The 15,923-nt window shown below is 39.0% G+C and overlaps 2 protein-coding genes across 8 annotated transcripts in view; one reads left to right on the forward strand and one right to left on the reverse strand.

Annotated features, from left to right (window-relative positions):
• Positions 1–12,878, reverse strand: part of prdm10 (PR domain containing 10) — a 16,508-nt gene extending 3,630 nt beyond the window's left edge. Inside the window, exons 1-17 of one of the 4 annotated variants that reach the window (XM_007552325.2) lie at positions 12,642–12,878; positions 10,277–10,403; positions 9,285–9,446; positions 9,151–9,210; positions 8,967–9,071; positions 8,063–8,231; positions 7,739–7,980; positions 6,716–6,916; positions 5,472–5,544; positions 5,274–5,391; positions 5,079–5,199; positions 3,814–4,077; positions 3,696–3,707; positions 2,112–2,456; positions 920–1,075; positions 665–844; positions 481–591 (exon numbers count right to left, since the gene is read on the reverse strand). In XM_007552325.2, coding sequence (XP_007552387.1) covers positions 481–591; positions 665–844; positions 920–1,075; positions 2,112–2,456; positions 3,696–3,707; positions 3,814–4,077; positions 5,079–5,199; positions 5,274–5,391; positions 5,472–5,544; positions 6,716–6,916; positions 7,739–7,980; positions 8,063–8,231; positions 8,967–9,071; positions 9,151–9,210; positions 9,285–9,446; positions 10,277–10,348 — 2,391 coding nt within the window. In that variant the 5' untranslated portion in view covers positions 10,349–10,403; positions 12,642–12,878. Of the gene's footprint in view, positions 1–480; positions 592–664; positions 845–919; positions 1,076–2,111; positions 2,457–3,695; positions 3,708–3,813; positions 4,078–5,078; positions 5,200–5,273; positions 5,392–5,471; positions 5,545–6,715; positions 6,917–7,738; positions 7,981–8,062; positions 8,232–8,966; positions 9,072–9,150; positions 9,211–9,284; positions 9,447–10,276; positions 10,404–12,579; positions 12,609–12,641 lie in introns of those variants that run through there. The other 3 variants (XM_016671648.1, XM_016671649.1, XM_007552326.2) reach the window with 3 other exon arrangements.
• Positions 12,879–15,150: 2,272 nt separating this feature from the next.
• The window catches only part of aplp2 (amyloid beta (A4) precursor-like protein 2), a 79,380-nt gene continuing 78,607 nt past the window's right edge, over positions 15,151–15,923 (forward strand). For 2 of the 4 annotated variants that reach the window (XM_007552329.2, XM_007552330.2), the window contains exon 1: positions 15,151–15,490. In XM_007552329.2, coding sequence (XP_007552391.1) covers positions 15,419–15,490 — 72 coding nt within the window. In that variant the 5' untranslated portion in view covers positions 15,151–15,418. The remainder of the gene's footprint in view (positions 15,491–15,923) is intronic. The other 2 variants (XM_007552327.2, XM_007552328.2) reach the window with 1 other exon arrangement.

A 15,923-nucleotide genomic window follows, 5' to 3' on the forward strand; every position in this document is an offset into this window, starting at 1 on the left:
GGTGGTGGCAGCTGGTGGTGGCAGCTGGTGGTGGCAGCTGGTGGTGGCAGCTGGTGGTGGCAGCAGGTGGTGGCAGCAGGTGGTGGCAGCAGGTGGTGGCAGCTGCCACTACTTTTACAAAACATTGGATTTTTTTGTGTACGTTTGCAAATATATTCTTTTTTTTATTGATTTGTTTAAAACGAACATATTCATATTTAATTAGTGGCAGCCGCCACCAAAGCCACTGGACCTGCCACTTTCCACCAGGTACATTCAGTCAAAGTGTAAAAGTCTTACCAGGTTTAATAACTAAGAACATCATTTCAAACAGGCAACATAACTGACACTGACATCAGCATTCCCCAATTTCTTTTCATTAGAAAATGTATTATAATTTTTCACCCTTTATCCACACTTCAGTTTGTACCATAACTACACTGGCTCTGATGCAGTGTGTTGTGTTTGGCTCTGTGTTGTGTTTGTTATAAAACACCAAACCTTATCGCAGTATTGGCAGAAGTAATCCCTGTTGGGCTTGATGATCGGTAACGTCAGCTCCGGCACGTCGTCGATCCTCATCTCCGGATGCCGTTTGGACAGATGATTGACCTGCAGACAGGAAACCAGAGCTGAGCGCGGCGCCGACTCCCAGTTCGCTTCGCCGCCGAGAGCTGCCGCTCACCAGCATCCCTCTGCGTCGGAATCCCATCATGCACAGCCTGCATTTGAACACGAAGCTTTCCAGGTCGGTGGAGGGGACCTTGGTTTTGTGGGCTTTGGAGCGGTGGGTCCGGTCGGACTTCTTGGCCTCTCTGTCCGGATTGTGCATGCGCTGCATGTGTTCCCGCAGCTTATCCTTCCTCTGGTGGGAGAAACATTAGAGATTAACGGTTTGGTTCCAGGTAGCAAAGCTAGCTGCCAGCCTTCGGCGGCGCACCTTGAACTGCTTGCCGCAGGTGGAGCACAGAAAGTCCTTGCGGTCGGAGTGGCGCAGCATGTGGAGCCGCAGCTTGTCCGGCCGGCAGAAGGCCTTATCGCAGTCTGGACACTGGAAGATCTTCTCCGAGTGGAAGCAGCGAATGTGCTTCTTCACCTACGGAAGAACACAAGGTCCAAAACTCAGGAGAACGACAAAGTCTAAGGAATGATTATTTTAGTAGATGATTAATCGATTTGATCAGATAAAGACAATTGGTCCGTTCTCTATGCTTTTAATTGAAGCACTTAAGCTAATTTCATACAGAAATGCATAAAAAATACAAATAATTCAACCCTAACACTCAGAAACAGCTTCCCTTTAGTGTATGGTTGACATTTGTAGAACTGAACCTTCATTGGTCTTGATTCTATCAGTTTGAATTGTGTTTTAATCCGTTATTTATTTATTTATTACTGATGTTCAGCTCTTTGTTTCAGCTGCGCCGCTTTATAAGCAAGGTTCATGATGATGCAGGTAAAAAATAATACATCAATATGTGAAAAGCTCAGCTTTGTCTGTTTGACTTGTCAAATAATGACCAATTTATAATTTCATTAATCGCTAACTGGAGTATACAGTCTGAAAAAAAGGCTATTTGCTGTAAAAAACACATTTAGATTCAGGTATTTCTAATGTTTTATAAAAATGTTAAATGAAAAATCCGCAAAATGCAATATTTTTTTGTGATTAATTGTCAGACTAACCGATTAATTGATTACCAAGATAATTGTTTGTTGCAGCTCTGTATATTTTTGTACAGTTTTGTCTAATGTCTGATCTGAGTGTGTTGTTCTTTCAGTAAATTGCCTTTTTTGAGTCTTACAAACCAGCTAACGATTAATCGATCAATAAATTAGATGATTATTTCAATAATTGATTCATCACTATTAATCATGTTAGGCCTACATCCATTAGCATCACTCTGACCCGGGGGTCAGCAGCTCTTTCCACTCAAAGAACCACTTTTAACCCCGGTGCTGCAAAATAAAACTCGTTTCACGCCACAAAAAACGATTTTCTAAATACGTAAAGCATAAAATGTTTTATCATAAAACAAATTAAGCAAAAATCTTAGATAATCACAACCCATAGTCCATAATCACAAGCATTTCCTCTGTGGGTTTCTAAGAGCTGCAGGCTGCAGACCAACCTGGATGAAGTCCGTGAAGCTCTTCTTGCAGGACGGGCAGCTGAAGCAGCCGTCCACGGCGTGGACGTCCACGTGGTCCTTCAGCAGCTCCAGCCTCTCGAACGTCTCCGGACACAGGAGGCAGGAGTAGGAGCGGCTCTCCGCGTGCGCCACCAGGTGGTCCTCCAGCGCCGCGTCGCTCACGAAGCTCTTCCCGCAGCAGTGGCAGGAGAAGGCGTAGGCGTCGCGGCCGTGGACCCGCAGGTGGAGCTCCAGCTTGTCTTTGTCCCGGAAGGCCTTGCCGCACAGCGTGCATTTGAACGGCCGGAAGCTCTTCCTGATGAAGAGGTGCTGCAGCGCGGCATTCTGGGACGCAGAGAGCAGCAGGAGGTTAGCCGCAGCAAAACCTGCAGACCTGAGGGAAGTCGACCCCCGGACATTCTTCAAACCAAACCAAACCAAACCGGCAGCAACATTTTGTTGTTTTTGCCGCCATCGTTTTAAAGATTTGATAACAATTTTCAGAGGTCATGAAAGGTCCACCAGCCCCGGCCATTTCCTTCAGATCAAATGAAATTGGTGCTACGTTTGTGCTGATAAAACTTTAATTTGTGCTGCTTTTGTTTTGGAAATGTTACTGCATCACCACCATGTTACCCAGATCTAACAAAACTAGTGCAGCAAAATGTTTTATTTGTGCCGCAATGATTTTAAATAAAAATCTGTATTCATGTCTTCAAAATTATAAAGGAAAAAAAAAACTTTTTGCCAGCATAAACTATCAAACTATTACAAACCTGCGACAGATTATTAGGGCAACAGTAAGAAAATACAAAAATTTAAATATGAGAATAAAGTCATAATTTTATTTTATGAATTTGTTCTGTTAATATTCTGACTTCATTCTCGTATTATTTCGACTTTATTCTCGTAATATCTCTCTTCTCAGTTATTTTCTGATGCATACAAAGCACAGTGCAGTGAAATCAACCAACCATTGTAAAGGTTAGCTGACCTTTCACCTTTGTAAATCCTAAAAACAAAAGCAGAACAAACAACTCAGAAAATGTGAGATTAATCTCAGAAATTTTCTAGAAAAAACTTTGAAATTTCTGAGTTTGAAAAGTAAAAAAAATTGCTAAAAAAATTGTGCTTAATAAGCAAATTAATTAGATTAATCTCAGAAAAAACTTTGAAATTTCAGACTGAAAAGTCAAACATTTTTGACTTTTGAAATTCAGAAAATTTCCTTTTTTTTTCTAGAAAATTTCTGACATTAATCTAAAAATTAAAAAAAAAATTATTGCAAATTTTCAACTTTTAGAGTTCAGAAACTCCCTTGTTTTTCAAGATTAATTTAAACTTTGTACATGTGGTGGGAGCAGGTTGACCTTTCGTGACCTCTGGAAACATTTATCAACACCTTCAGAAGGTTTTCTGCTGCCATCAGTTTTGTTTGACTTGAAGAACGTGTGGCCAAATTCACTCCGGTAACCTGCAGCGAGTTTTTGTTTCAGCCTAAAGACAAAACAAGAAGCTGCGGATGTGCGCCGTCCCGGTTGTCCTACATAAAGTAAATGTTTGTTTCTCCCGGGTTTCGCCTACCTGCTCGTCCGCCTGACAGGGAGGCACACATTGAGGAAGAAGAGACAAAGCGTTGTCAAGCGTAAAGCGGCACCAGAAAGCGAGACTCTTCATCGGGAGCAGAGTCTCAGAGTCTCACCCGGATCTTCTTGGCGCGGTGAAGGTCCTGGGAGGTCAGGTGTGGTTCTGGCTGCCCGCTCTGCGCCGGGTCCTCCTTCACGGGAGCGGTCAGGTCGGGGGGGGGCGGCGCGGCGTCGGCCTGCAGCAGCGGCTCCTCGGCGGGGGGGTCCGGCGGGCCCTCGTCCTCGGTCCCGGCCTCGCCCTCCGGCTCCGTGTCGACCTCCTTCAGCCCGTTCTGAGCGCCGTCCTCCTCCAGCGGCTTCTCCGTCAGTTCCAGCAGCTCCTGGTGGAAACATCGTCATGGCGTCGGACGTTTAGACGTTTATGCACAAATAAATCCACCTTTCATCTCTAATATCTTTATGCTTTTTAAAATATATTTATTATTGTTGGTTCAAAGCTGTTACCATCACCACCATTTATGTCAGTTTTACAATAATAATAATCTGAATTATTTTTTTAAATAATTTGTTTTTAATATTTTTAATTTTCTACTCATTTTTAGCTTTTTAATAATATTTTTAGTATTAAATATTTATATTTTTAAAATGGCTTTTTGGTATTTTTGTTCTAATATTTATAATTTTCTAATTATTTTTTATTTTATATTATTTTTACTTTCAAAGATTGTTAGTTTTTATAATTCATTTTTATTATTTTTAGTTTAATATCTTACATTTTCTCACTATTTTTATACATTATTATTTGTAGTATTTCTATTTTTTATATTTTGCTCAGCTTTTTAAAGTTTCATTTTAGTTTGTTTTATATTTTAATGTTTCCAATATTCTTAAATTTGCTAACTTTACATACTTCTGTGCTTAAAACCTCAGTTTTGGTTTGTCTTTTCCTGTGAGCCATAATCATTAAAAATTTAAAAAATATTAGCTCAAATATTTTTACTGTAGGTGAAATTAATCTCTATTAAATTAATGTTTTACTTTCTGATGACTGGAGAGAAACGTTGCACTTTTATAGAATAATCTAAATTTAAAAAAAAGAAAAAAACAAACTAAAAATGTGATTTATTTGTTTTTATTTACATTTTTTAACTGTAAAAATTGCCCCAAAACTTATTTCTATTCTTCTCAAGGCCCGATGGAAACATCTTTATCTCTGATGGCTTCCTGATGTCGCTGAGCTGCTTCATGCATCTTTAATCTGTGAGATTAGAAGGCCTCTTCTAATCTCCCTAATCTTTACCTCCCTCAGCTGTCAAAATGTTTTTTCTCCTTCACTTTTCTTGTTTCTTTCAGTTTTTCCTCACTATAAAGGTCTCCTTACTGCCGTCTTGTCTCCGTTGGAGTCTGCAGCTGGATCCACACGGATAAATTTCGGCGGCCGTCCCGGTCGTCTCCCCGTCCCAAACCGCTTCCTGCCTCTTCCTCTGCCGCGGCCTCTGGATCTGAAACCGGAGATAAGTAGACGTCACTAAATAAAACAGATAAATGAAACATGATGAGAAGTAAAAGTTTCCACCTCGAAGCGGAGCTGAGCTTGTCGTCGTGCATGTTGAGGTGCTGCTGCAGCTGCTCGGAGCTCACGAAGCGCCGGTTGCACTCGTAGCACGGCCAGTTCCACTCCTGCTCCTGGAGCGCTGGGCGAACGAGGCGAGGCGGAGGTCAGGAGGTCAGCAAGCCGCCGTGGCGTCAGAAACCAGACGGAAGAAAAACTCACCTTTACGCTCCTCGTCCGTAACATCGTGGATCTTCTGGTTCACAAAGTCTGCGTACGAGGCGGCGTACCAAACCTGCAGAAAAAATTTTTTTAAAATAATCACAGCCCTAAATAACTTTTTTATTGTTTTGGCTCATTGCATCATTCATCTTGCAAAGACACAAAATCTTACCAAGTATTTTTGTCTAGTTTCCTGTGAAAATATCTCAACAACAAAACAAAACCAACTTAAAAGCAACTTTTTAAATACATTTATGTTTTTTTGTTCATTCATACTATGACAGAAATGTCAAAACAAGTTCGGCTGGAAAATGTAGCATTTTGCTGCGATATTTTGTGATAACGATAAAGACTATGATGGAAAATATAATACATTTATTACTTCTTTTTAGGTAAATGTTTCTCTGTGACTGCATGGCGCAGCATCTGCAGCACAAAAACACAAAATATTACCAAGTATTTTTTGTCAAGTTTTTTGTGCAAATATTTTATTACATTTGAAATAAGACAAAATTAACTCATAAGTAATATTACAGCAAGAAATATGAACTTTTTAAAGTCAATAATTAATTAATATTAGTTAAAAAGTACTAGTTATATTAGCAGATTATTTCACTTAAAACATTTTTCCATAGTATAAGTCAAATACTTTGCCAGTGGAACTAAAAAAGAAATTATTGACTTAAAATAAGTTTCTATTTTTGTAGAAAAACTTCCTATAAGTTAGTTTTATCTAATTGAAGTATCCTAAAATATTTACCAGAAACTAGTTAGAAAATATTTGCAATATTTTGTGTTTTTGCAACACAACATAGTAAATGGGAATGTTTTTGAAGAACATTCCCATTTACTCCTTTACGGATATTTATTAATTCACTCTAGGAACAAATAGTGGAGGAAAAAGCAAATCTAACATTTCTGATCACTGTCAGTTTTGTTTTTTATTGACCATCAGGAACTGAAATTGATCAGGACATTAATAAATCTAAATTCTTACCATAATAAGAAATCTTTCATGATAAATGATAAACAAAGCAATAAATTCCCACAGTTAGGAATGAGTTTTAAATCAATACTCAAGAATTATCGACTTAAAATAAGCTCTTATATTTTGCTGAAAAGTTATTTGTAAATTAGTTTTGTCTTTTTTCCAAGTGCACCAAGATACTTGCACTAAAAACTACATCAAAAATATTAGTAAGACTTTGTGATTTTTTCTTTCTTCGTACCCAGCGCTCACCGACCTTCAGCTCCTGCTTGGGCTGGATGTGTTTGATGGTGGAGTAAAAGATGTCGGCGCCGTACTGGTAGGCCACCAGGTTCTGCTCCAGGTGGTTCTGCGCCGGCCTCACAAACATCATCCAGTTGCAGCTTTCCTCGTCCGAGAGATCCAACCAGACGTCGCTTGGCTTCTCTGCTTCCTTCTCTTCATCCAGCATGCACAGCTGACGGAGAAACAAGGCATCAGACACACATGGTGAGAAACGATTAATCAAATTGACCACGATTAATCGATTACTGAAACATTCATCAACTGAATTAGTAATCGATTAATCGTTAACTGGGGTATACAGACGGAAAAAAACGCCACAAAGAGCAGGAATTAAACCAAAACTGTACAAAAATATAAATGTTTTGCATAAAAAATAAACCTCTACTTGCAAATATGTTCTATCCAAAACTCATCAAGTAGCATTTTTAGCTTCAAATTCTGTAAAAAAAAATCTTCCCACTTATTAATAAAAAAATAATCAACAGATCAGCCCAACACCGTAATGTTAACTCAAGCAGAAAGAGCTCAGCTTTTCACATGTTGATGTCAGAAGTATTTTTAACTGCAGATGCATCCTTCGCTACAAAACAAACGTTCACTAAAGAAATGCTGTATTATTGAATTTGAGGCAATAAAATGTTTATTTTCTTATTAAAAATGAAATAAAGGATGTGTTTATTTGCATCTTTTTTATGTATTTCTAATATTATATTAAAAAAGCTTAAGTGGTTAAAAGAAAAATCTGCAGAATGTGGCAATTTTTATTCTGATTAATCGTCAGAGAAATCGATTAATCGTCAGAATAATCTATTTCTGACATAATCGTTAGTTGCGGCCTTCAACAGTACCAGGACTCTGCTGTATTTTAGGAGTTTTAGAGACTTCTTTTACCATCCTGCGGTGCTCTCAGGGGGAATTAGCTTGAACTCACAGCAGTAGTTGGTTGTTTGCGTTCATAACTGAACTGAACGCTGAGCAGCCTCGTCTGACTTACTTTTAATTTAAAGTTGTGGTCTTGCAGCTCACTCTGGGAAACCAGCGGCGCCTCCACAGGGCCAAACTGGGTTCGCTTGGGGATGCGCCTCTTGGAGAAGACTCCTCCCAGGAAGCGGTCGATGTACAGGATCTGAGGCAGGCTGGCCCTGGCTTTGGACAGCACGGGCCGGTTGGGGATGGGATGCAGGGGGCCGTGCAGCGGACAGTCTGAAGGGTTGGAGCTGTTGCACTCCTCGCACCCTGAGGCAGATGCAAACAAAGGAAATGAATCAAACTGGATGTTTTTGTTCCAGATGTGGCGGCGGTGCAGAGCTCCGCTCACAGAGGGCATGAGGGTCGAACAGAGGAGGGTGGCGCAGCTCCCAGTCGTCCATCTCCGAGTCTTCGTCGTCGACTTCGTCTGAGTCGTCTGTGGAGTCGGTGGCTCCAAGCGGGCTGCTGGGGGCCTCAGCGATGTCGGCCATGTCTGTCAGGGAGTTGGACAGATGCTCCTACGAGAGACAGTCAACAGTCGGCTGCAATTAAATGTTTGTTTTAATGAGATATTAAGTGGAACATCTGACGAAGACGTACATGACAACATGACAGAAACAACCTGAACTCCTGCAGGTTTATTACATTAAACTCTGTCTGAATGCATTTTGACTTTATTTGCTGACATCAACATTTTCACAGAAAAAAGTATCGAGGACTGAAACAATTAATCGGATTAATCAATCATTGAAATTATGGCTGTAATTAAAAAAACTGATTCATTTTGCATTTGAGGAATAAAAAATTCTGGTACAATAAAAAAAATTCTATTAGCACCTTTAGTTATTCAGTTATTAATTGGCAATCAATAAATAATCAATACATCATGTTAAATCAAGCAGAAAGAGCTGAGTTTTTCTTATGTCGATATCAGGAATATTTTTTTAGCTGCAGATGCATCCTTTGCTACAAATGGCCAACCATTCACTGTAGGGATAGAGCTACTGCATTTTAGGCAATAAAATGTTTATTTTCTAATTTATAAAGTAATTAGATTACTCGTTTATCTGCATTCTTATGCATTTCAAATATTGTAAAAAACGATTGAGTGTTTAAGGGAAAAAATATGAAGAACATGGCGTGGATATCTCCTCAGAATAATCGATTAATCACCAGAGTAATCGATTAATCACCAGAGTAATTGACAGAATAGCTAAAACATTCATTAGCTGCAGTCCTGAATGCCTGCTCACCTGGGAAACTGGCTCCAGGATGGCTGCTGGAGCATCTGCTACGTTACTGAGAACGTGCAGATTGGCAGCATTCACATTCTGTCCACCAGGCAGGAGAACAGTCACCTGTAGGTGAGGAAGAGAAAAACCTGTTTGTGAAAGAAGCAACTCTCAGCGAGTCAGAGAAACGTGGAACCAGCCGTACCTGCTGGGTCGTGCCATCCTGCTGGATGTAAGCCACTTGAGGCTGATCAGAAAACACAGTCTGAGGAAAGAGTGAAAGTGTCTCAGTTCTGGGCTTGTTTCAGTTTTTAGTAAATAAAAGAGCTCCATGTTTACTTGTGTGCCGTCTGCAGGATGAATGTAGACCAGCGTGTGCTCTGCAGACTCCACAGAGGTGAAGGAGTTCCCCTCTGCTGTGTAGACCACCTGCTGCTCCGCCCGGTCCGACTGATCGCCACTGTACACAATCTGGGTCACGGCGCTGCCTTCAAAATGCACCTGCAGGACAAAGCTCCAACTTTTAGATCTTTTATCTTCCTGTTCCCTGAAACTTCACTGCGAACAATCAAAGTAAAAATCACAAAACAATTTACTGTTTTTATCTTCTAAGAATTAAACTAAATTTACTGAAATTCTTGTAGAAAATCTCAGACGTTTGTTTTGATAAGATAAAGGTGGACTGCTTCTGGGCTTTCTGGGTCGTTGTTTTCCAATTTAGCTATTAGGTGATTCACAACAACAAATACAATAACTTTTTTTTTTTCTCAATTATTTGAGAAAAAACACTGACATTTTTTTTTTAATTCCTGAAATTCGTTGGCGAAAATGTACTCCTTTTTTCCATCTACAATGACTCTAATACATCATTGTAGATCAGTTTGTGGTCAGAGGACCAGACAAAACTATTCCAAGGGCCGCCAATGGCCCCCGGGCCGCACTTTGGACATCCCCGAACAACACCGACAGCCTTAGCTACAGATCAAAGTATTTTCACATGGAAGAATGGCCTAGTCAAACCACCTCCATCTGAAATCACACCAAAAGGTGGTTTTACAAATTCAGAGTGGCTGAACACAGCGGCACACCACACTTTTCAGTTTTTTGGTCACGCAACAGCAATCACCAAAGTCACAACTATTTTCTTTGCACTCTATCATTGTGCAAAACTTTCTGCTGGTTCAACAAAAACCCACAAAAAATGGCGTTTGTTGTTGCAATGTGATAATATTTAGAAACATTTAAGCAGTAAATTAATGTTTTTATTTTCTGTCACTGTGAGTGAAAGTGACTGAATGTCACTGCACCTCAGGATCAGGTTTATTTCATACCTGTGTTGAATTGTTTGAGTCGTCGTTGACGGTCTGGCTCCACACGGCCGACGGTTCCTGTTTGGTTTCCATGGCTACGGAGCACCAGGCCCTTCAGCAGCCGCCACGCTCTGACAGCGTGGGTTGCCTAAAGTACAAAATAAATACATACACACCAGTTATTCTATAACACTGTCACAAAAAACAAAACTAAACTGATTTTAGATCATATTATTTCACATTCCCAGACTTTCTTTGTCAAAGATAACTCATAGAAAACGCAGTTGTTTAAAAGATTCCTCTGCCAAGTTATGAATTTTTCTATTAATATGTAAACTACCTAAAATATAGCTGGGTAATTAAGTACGGATTTCTAAAGGAAGATTTAAATTTATCTTTGTTTGCAGATTTTTTATTCAAAACTGCCTCTTGAAGAGTTCTGGCAGAGCAAATTTACAGACAAAAAGGTTTTTTCCCCCCATTTTAAATGCAAAATGTATATATTTTTGTACAGTTATTATTGCTTTGAGGGTAATGTTCAAATTACCTTTTAATTTCTGCATACTCTAGTTAACAATCAATTACTAAATTAGTAGATGATTTACTTCAATAATCCTTTCATCACGACTAATTGTTTCAACCCTACATAAATTGGATGAACATTTTATTTTGACAGGTTTCTTGTAAGACTACTACTAATCATCAAGCAAAATTTAGAATCAGATATTGATAACATGACTACAAATACAAACATATTTATACATGATATTATTTCTGACTGGGAAAAACATAAATAAATCTAGTCAGGCCCTGTGTGGAAAAGTAATTGTTAAATCCTGAATTAAATGTACTTAACCACATATTTGGAGAGTTGAGAAGCTAAAAACAAAGCAAGTTACTGTGTGAGCTGTTCAACCAACAAATCACTTTAACAGAACCTGCCAGACATCATGAAGTAGGCCAAAATAACTTAAAAAGCACATGTATGTGCTTTTTAAGCACATACATTTTAAGCACATGTATGTGCTTTTTAAGCACATACATTTTAAGCACATGTATGTGCTTTTTAAGNAGCACATGTATGTGCTTTTTAAGCACATACATTTTAAGCACATGTATGTGCTTTTTAAGCACATACATTTTAAGCACATGTATGTGCTTTTTAAGTTAGGTTATAACCTCAATGGAGTTCTTGAAAACTTTTCAGGATTTTCAAGAAAATCCTGAAAAGTTTTAACTCCATTGAGGTTATGATTCAATAACATAAAATATATTCAAAGTGAATATGTGATGGTCCTGGAGGGGGTCTAGTCAAAGTCTAGAGTTAGATTATGTGAAATGAGCTAAATCAGGCAGTTTATACTTAAAAACCTCCAAATGTGACAGAATTAAAACATTTCTGTGAAGACTGGGAGGAAATCTGGACAAACATTTGATGAGGTTTAGAGCTTGATTGGAGTTTGGTCTGAAATATTTAAGGATGCCAGAGGAAATCAGTGAGGGGGCCAATACTTTTTTCATAGAAAGCTCTGGAAAGTAATCATCTTTATTCAGTTTTAGCCCGGATGTGGGACAACATACTACATATGCATTTATTAAAAATATATGTAATGTGATGCTATTGATAACTAGTGACATTCAGCCACAGTTTTGATCCAATGGCAGGCCGGGATTGCCAAAATAAAGCTGCGTGAGCAGAGCCGCCACATGAGCCTCTCTGCGGGGGAACGTTCCACAGAAAAAGGCCGGTGATCCCCAGGCCGCTCCGGGTGAAGGAATCTAAAAACACAGCCGCGAATCCAAACGGAAAACACCAATTCTCTCCTCTCATTCATAAACCCACTTGGTATAATCAATAAAATGTTCATTCCCCCCTATTTTAACCCCGCAGGTTGCCGGTCCCAACCGGACCATACCACAGAAAGCAGCGCTGTGGAAACACGGGCAGATACTGCGCCTCAACGCCAGCAATACGGCCGTGTAGCCCCGCACGGAGGCCGGGCAGTCCGCCTAACTCCACTTATCACACTGCGGAAAACTCCACTCATCATCCGCTTTGAGGCAAACGGGTTTTTTTAAACCGTTAAGGACCGAAATATTTGGCTAAACCCACCCGTCCCCCATTTCTAGTTGAGCCCAGCCCTTCGAGTCTGCCGTGAAACAAGGAAGAACGGGCTCCATTTTGGGTGGGACTAACAACAACAGCTACATCCAAAGAGACCTACGCAAAATAAATATATTATCCGCCGGAGGATATCCGCAAAAACAAACCGAGATTTTAATTTGCGACACTATAAACACCTCTGAACAGTCGAGCTACAGACCTGATCGCTGTTTAATCCCATGAATTCTTACATTTTGTCGAAAACGCACAAGTTGTTCTTACCTCAGAATGGTAGCTGCAGAGATGGCTGCATTGCATATATTAACATAATCTACCTAGCAACACGCCAGAGCGCGGTATCTGATTGGTGGCTGTAAACTTTGGCGCAAAGGCACTATAGACCGGTTTTAAATCAATATTTAACCAGTCATGCCGATATTTTCATTACGGTAAGTGTTTTTGCTTTCGCACTAAAGCTACCGTCTACCTCTCTTAAAACTGTGTGACATAATTTTTAAATTTCAGCCCCCCACATGCACAGCCAATCAGAAAATTTAAACCCTGACGTTGTCCAATCACATTTTACGTTACTGTGAGTAAGATTTTTACTTTTTCCAGTGTAAAAATCCATCTGATTTTAATTTATGTATGTGACTCATTTGTAAAAAGATCCCTTTCACATTAATGGTACAAAATAGTCTGAAGGTTAATCAGTTTTCTGACGCCTATTGATCATATTTAGAAACAACTGGATTTTTCTCCATTTTCCAAATTTGGTCAATATAAACAAACAAACAAAAAAAACATTTTGTCAGCTAAGACTAATTGAGTTTAACTTTATAGTTTACAAGAACAGCTTTATTAGTAAAAACAATGCAAATATTTACATTTAGTAATCATTTTGAAATAGCCAAGATTGAGTAGTATATTTTTGTAAAGATCCGGGTAAGGTGGTAAGAAATCTCATGACCTAGTTTCTCAAAGTAACCACTAAAGGGAGCCAAACACTCACAGATACAAGATAAATAAATTAAATTAAATTAATAAATGGGGTAATGGTTCATCAAGAATAAAGAAAATCATAACTAGACCCATGAAAACAATGCTGTGAGGGTTTATGGAGTTGATGTTACTAAGGGAAACTAGGTACGTTTCCCTTTCCTTTTTGTTCTAGACTTTATTTCAAATAACTTCAGGGATTTCCCTGAGGCACAATCACATCATTAACTAGGAGCTGAATTTTCCCAAAGCAGTCAGAAACTCAGCAACTGGAACCTGAGCAATTCAGCACATGTCTGCTTTAAATAAGCTGCAGAAGTGAAATAATAAACCTTCATAAAGAATATCCAGCAAATTAGAGGGTCGTCATCAGACTTCCTGGTGGAGCAGCCGAAGGGAAATTCATGATGCAATAATGAATTGCTCTCATTTAGTGACAAAATCTCTGAAACCTGAAATGTGCAGAAATATTTGATTCCTTTAAATTAGGACTGAATGCATTTTTGATCCAAGATTCTGTCGTCATATATATATATATATATATATATATATATATATATATATATATATGAGATTGTGTTTCCTTTGACATCCTGTTAAGCACTTTGGTTTGCCTTGTGTCTGAATGAAGCCATATAAATGCATTTTTCTTGCTTATAAAAGTGAAAGTAAATAAAAACATTGCAACTAATAAAAAAAAGGCTGAATGAGGGCATAAGTTTATTGTCATACAGCATGAGGAGAGGACATAAGGCAGTTAAAAACACTCAATATCAGAGAAATACAGGATAGATTGATATTTTTGTGTCACGAAGGTTTCATAATTAGCTAAGCCTTGCCAAAAGTGAAATTAAATGAGAAACAGATAGTATTTGTTTTATTTAGCTTAGCTAAAATACAGAAAACTTTGTTTTTTGTGCTTTAATTGGACTCTTCTGGGCGGTAAGATGTAACATTTTATTGTAATAACGAATGTAAACGATGACTTTAGCAACACTAGGTTAATGAAACACAAATAGCAAGTACACTTCACATACTATTAAGTGACAGTTGATTTTAGAAGAAAGTGATGTGCAACTCTTTATAACTTTATGGTTAACGTACAATTATTGTAAAAAAAAAACAATAATTTGTAGTATTATTATGTATTAAAATTATAATTTAATAATTCTCCTTTAAAAGGTAGCTTAATGTTTTTAAGGCCTTTTATTTTAAGACCATTCAGCAGAAACACCTAAATGAAAAGCTAATGACTCGATGCGATTTACCAAGCTCCATGAAGCAAGTTTGATGCTCAGAAAATCTGATCAGATGGACCACAATAACCATCGTTTTGATATTTTAAGGAACCAAAATGACAGTAATTCATATAAGTAACAAAAAATAACAAAATCAAAATAAAAAAAAAGTTTCCAAATCAGCTTCTTTCAGAAAAAAATTGTGAAACTTTAGTTAAAACTGCAGCTGTGTCTCTGCATCTGGTGAATTTTTGGTTAGAACTTGTTCGTTTTTCATTCAGTGAAGTTAATGAATCCAAAAATTTTGCTCACTAGAGTAATGATATATAAAAATAAAATTACTCAAGTAAAAGTAAAAAGTACAACTTAGTAAAAATATTCCTAAAAATTTTAAAGAAGATACTCAAGCAAATGTAAATTCTTGCATATTCGGCTGTAATTATTTGCTGGGCCGTTTTAAAAGTCAGTGAGATTACAACGCCGGCCGCCTGGTGGCGCTGTTCCCTCTCCAGCTGCTCAGCTCGGATAGAGGGGAGGCGTAAACGAGGGAGGAGGCAGTGAAGGGAGAGAGGAACCACAATTTGCCCACATTTCCACAGTAGTCCGACACCGAGGCGCTTTCCAGTCGAGCTCCGTGGTCCGAAACAAGCAGAAACCTTTTTATTTTGACCCGTTTGGTTGAGCCGGGTGGGGGGAAAACTCCTGAAATATCCCGGGACCTGGTTTGTTTGCTCTTGACTCCTGCGGACGCCTGCGCGCAGGAACAGCTGAGGGGGATATAAGTTATTTCCAGCAGATCAGCGGATCAGGAGAGCCTGGAAGATGGGTTCAGTCCCTGCGATTTCTGCCCTCGTTTTGGGCATTGTGGTTCCAGCCCTGGCCGGATACATTGAGGTAAATGTTCCCGATTTATCACTGTGATTTTAAAAACACATTAAATCTGTGGAGCCATTACAATAAGCGACCACGTCGTTTATTTGCGCATTATCTCGCTTCATGTGAACTGTATTGATCGGGCTCTTTGCCAACAAGTAGCCGATCTGATCGCCTCCGTTTGTTGTGTACAGATTTCTTATTGCGTTTTTGTTTAATTTAAGATCATAAAATGGTACGAGGGAGGGTTTAATAATTAATCAGCTCGCTTTCCAGGTCATTCTCCGCCTCATTCCTGAGCTGTGATTGCAGTTTTGTCTGCGAGTCAGTGGACAATGTGCGGCCGGGGTGTCCTATAGTAGGAGGTTGAATAACAGCAGAGTTTTGCTGCAGAGATCAAATGAAAGACGCTCAGAGGGGCCTTCAGGGGACACAATGGCTTCGGCAGCGGATC

Source organism: Poecilia formosa, unplaced genomic scaffold (genome assembly GCF_000485575.1).
Source record: "Poecilia formosa unplaced genomic scaffold, Poecilia_formosa-5.1.2 Scaffold48, whole genome shotgun sequence".
In the NCBI taxonomy this organism is placed as follows: domain Eukaryota; kingdom Metazoa; phylum Chordata; class Actinopteri; order Cyprinodontiformes; family Poeciliidae; genus Poecilia; species Poecilia formosa.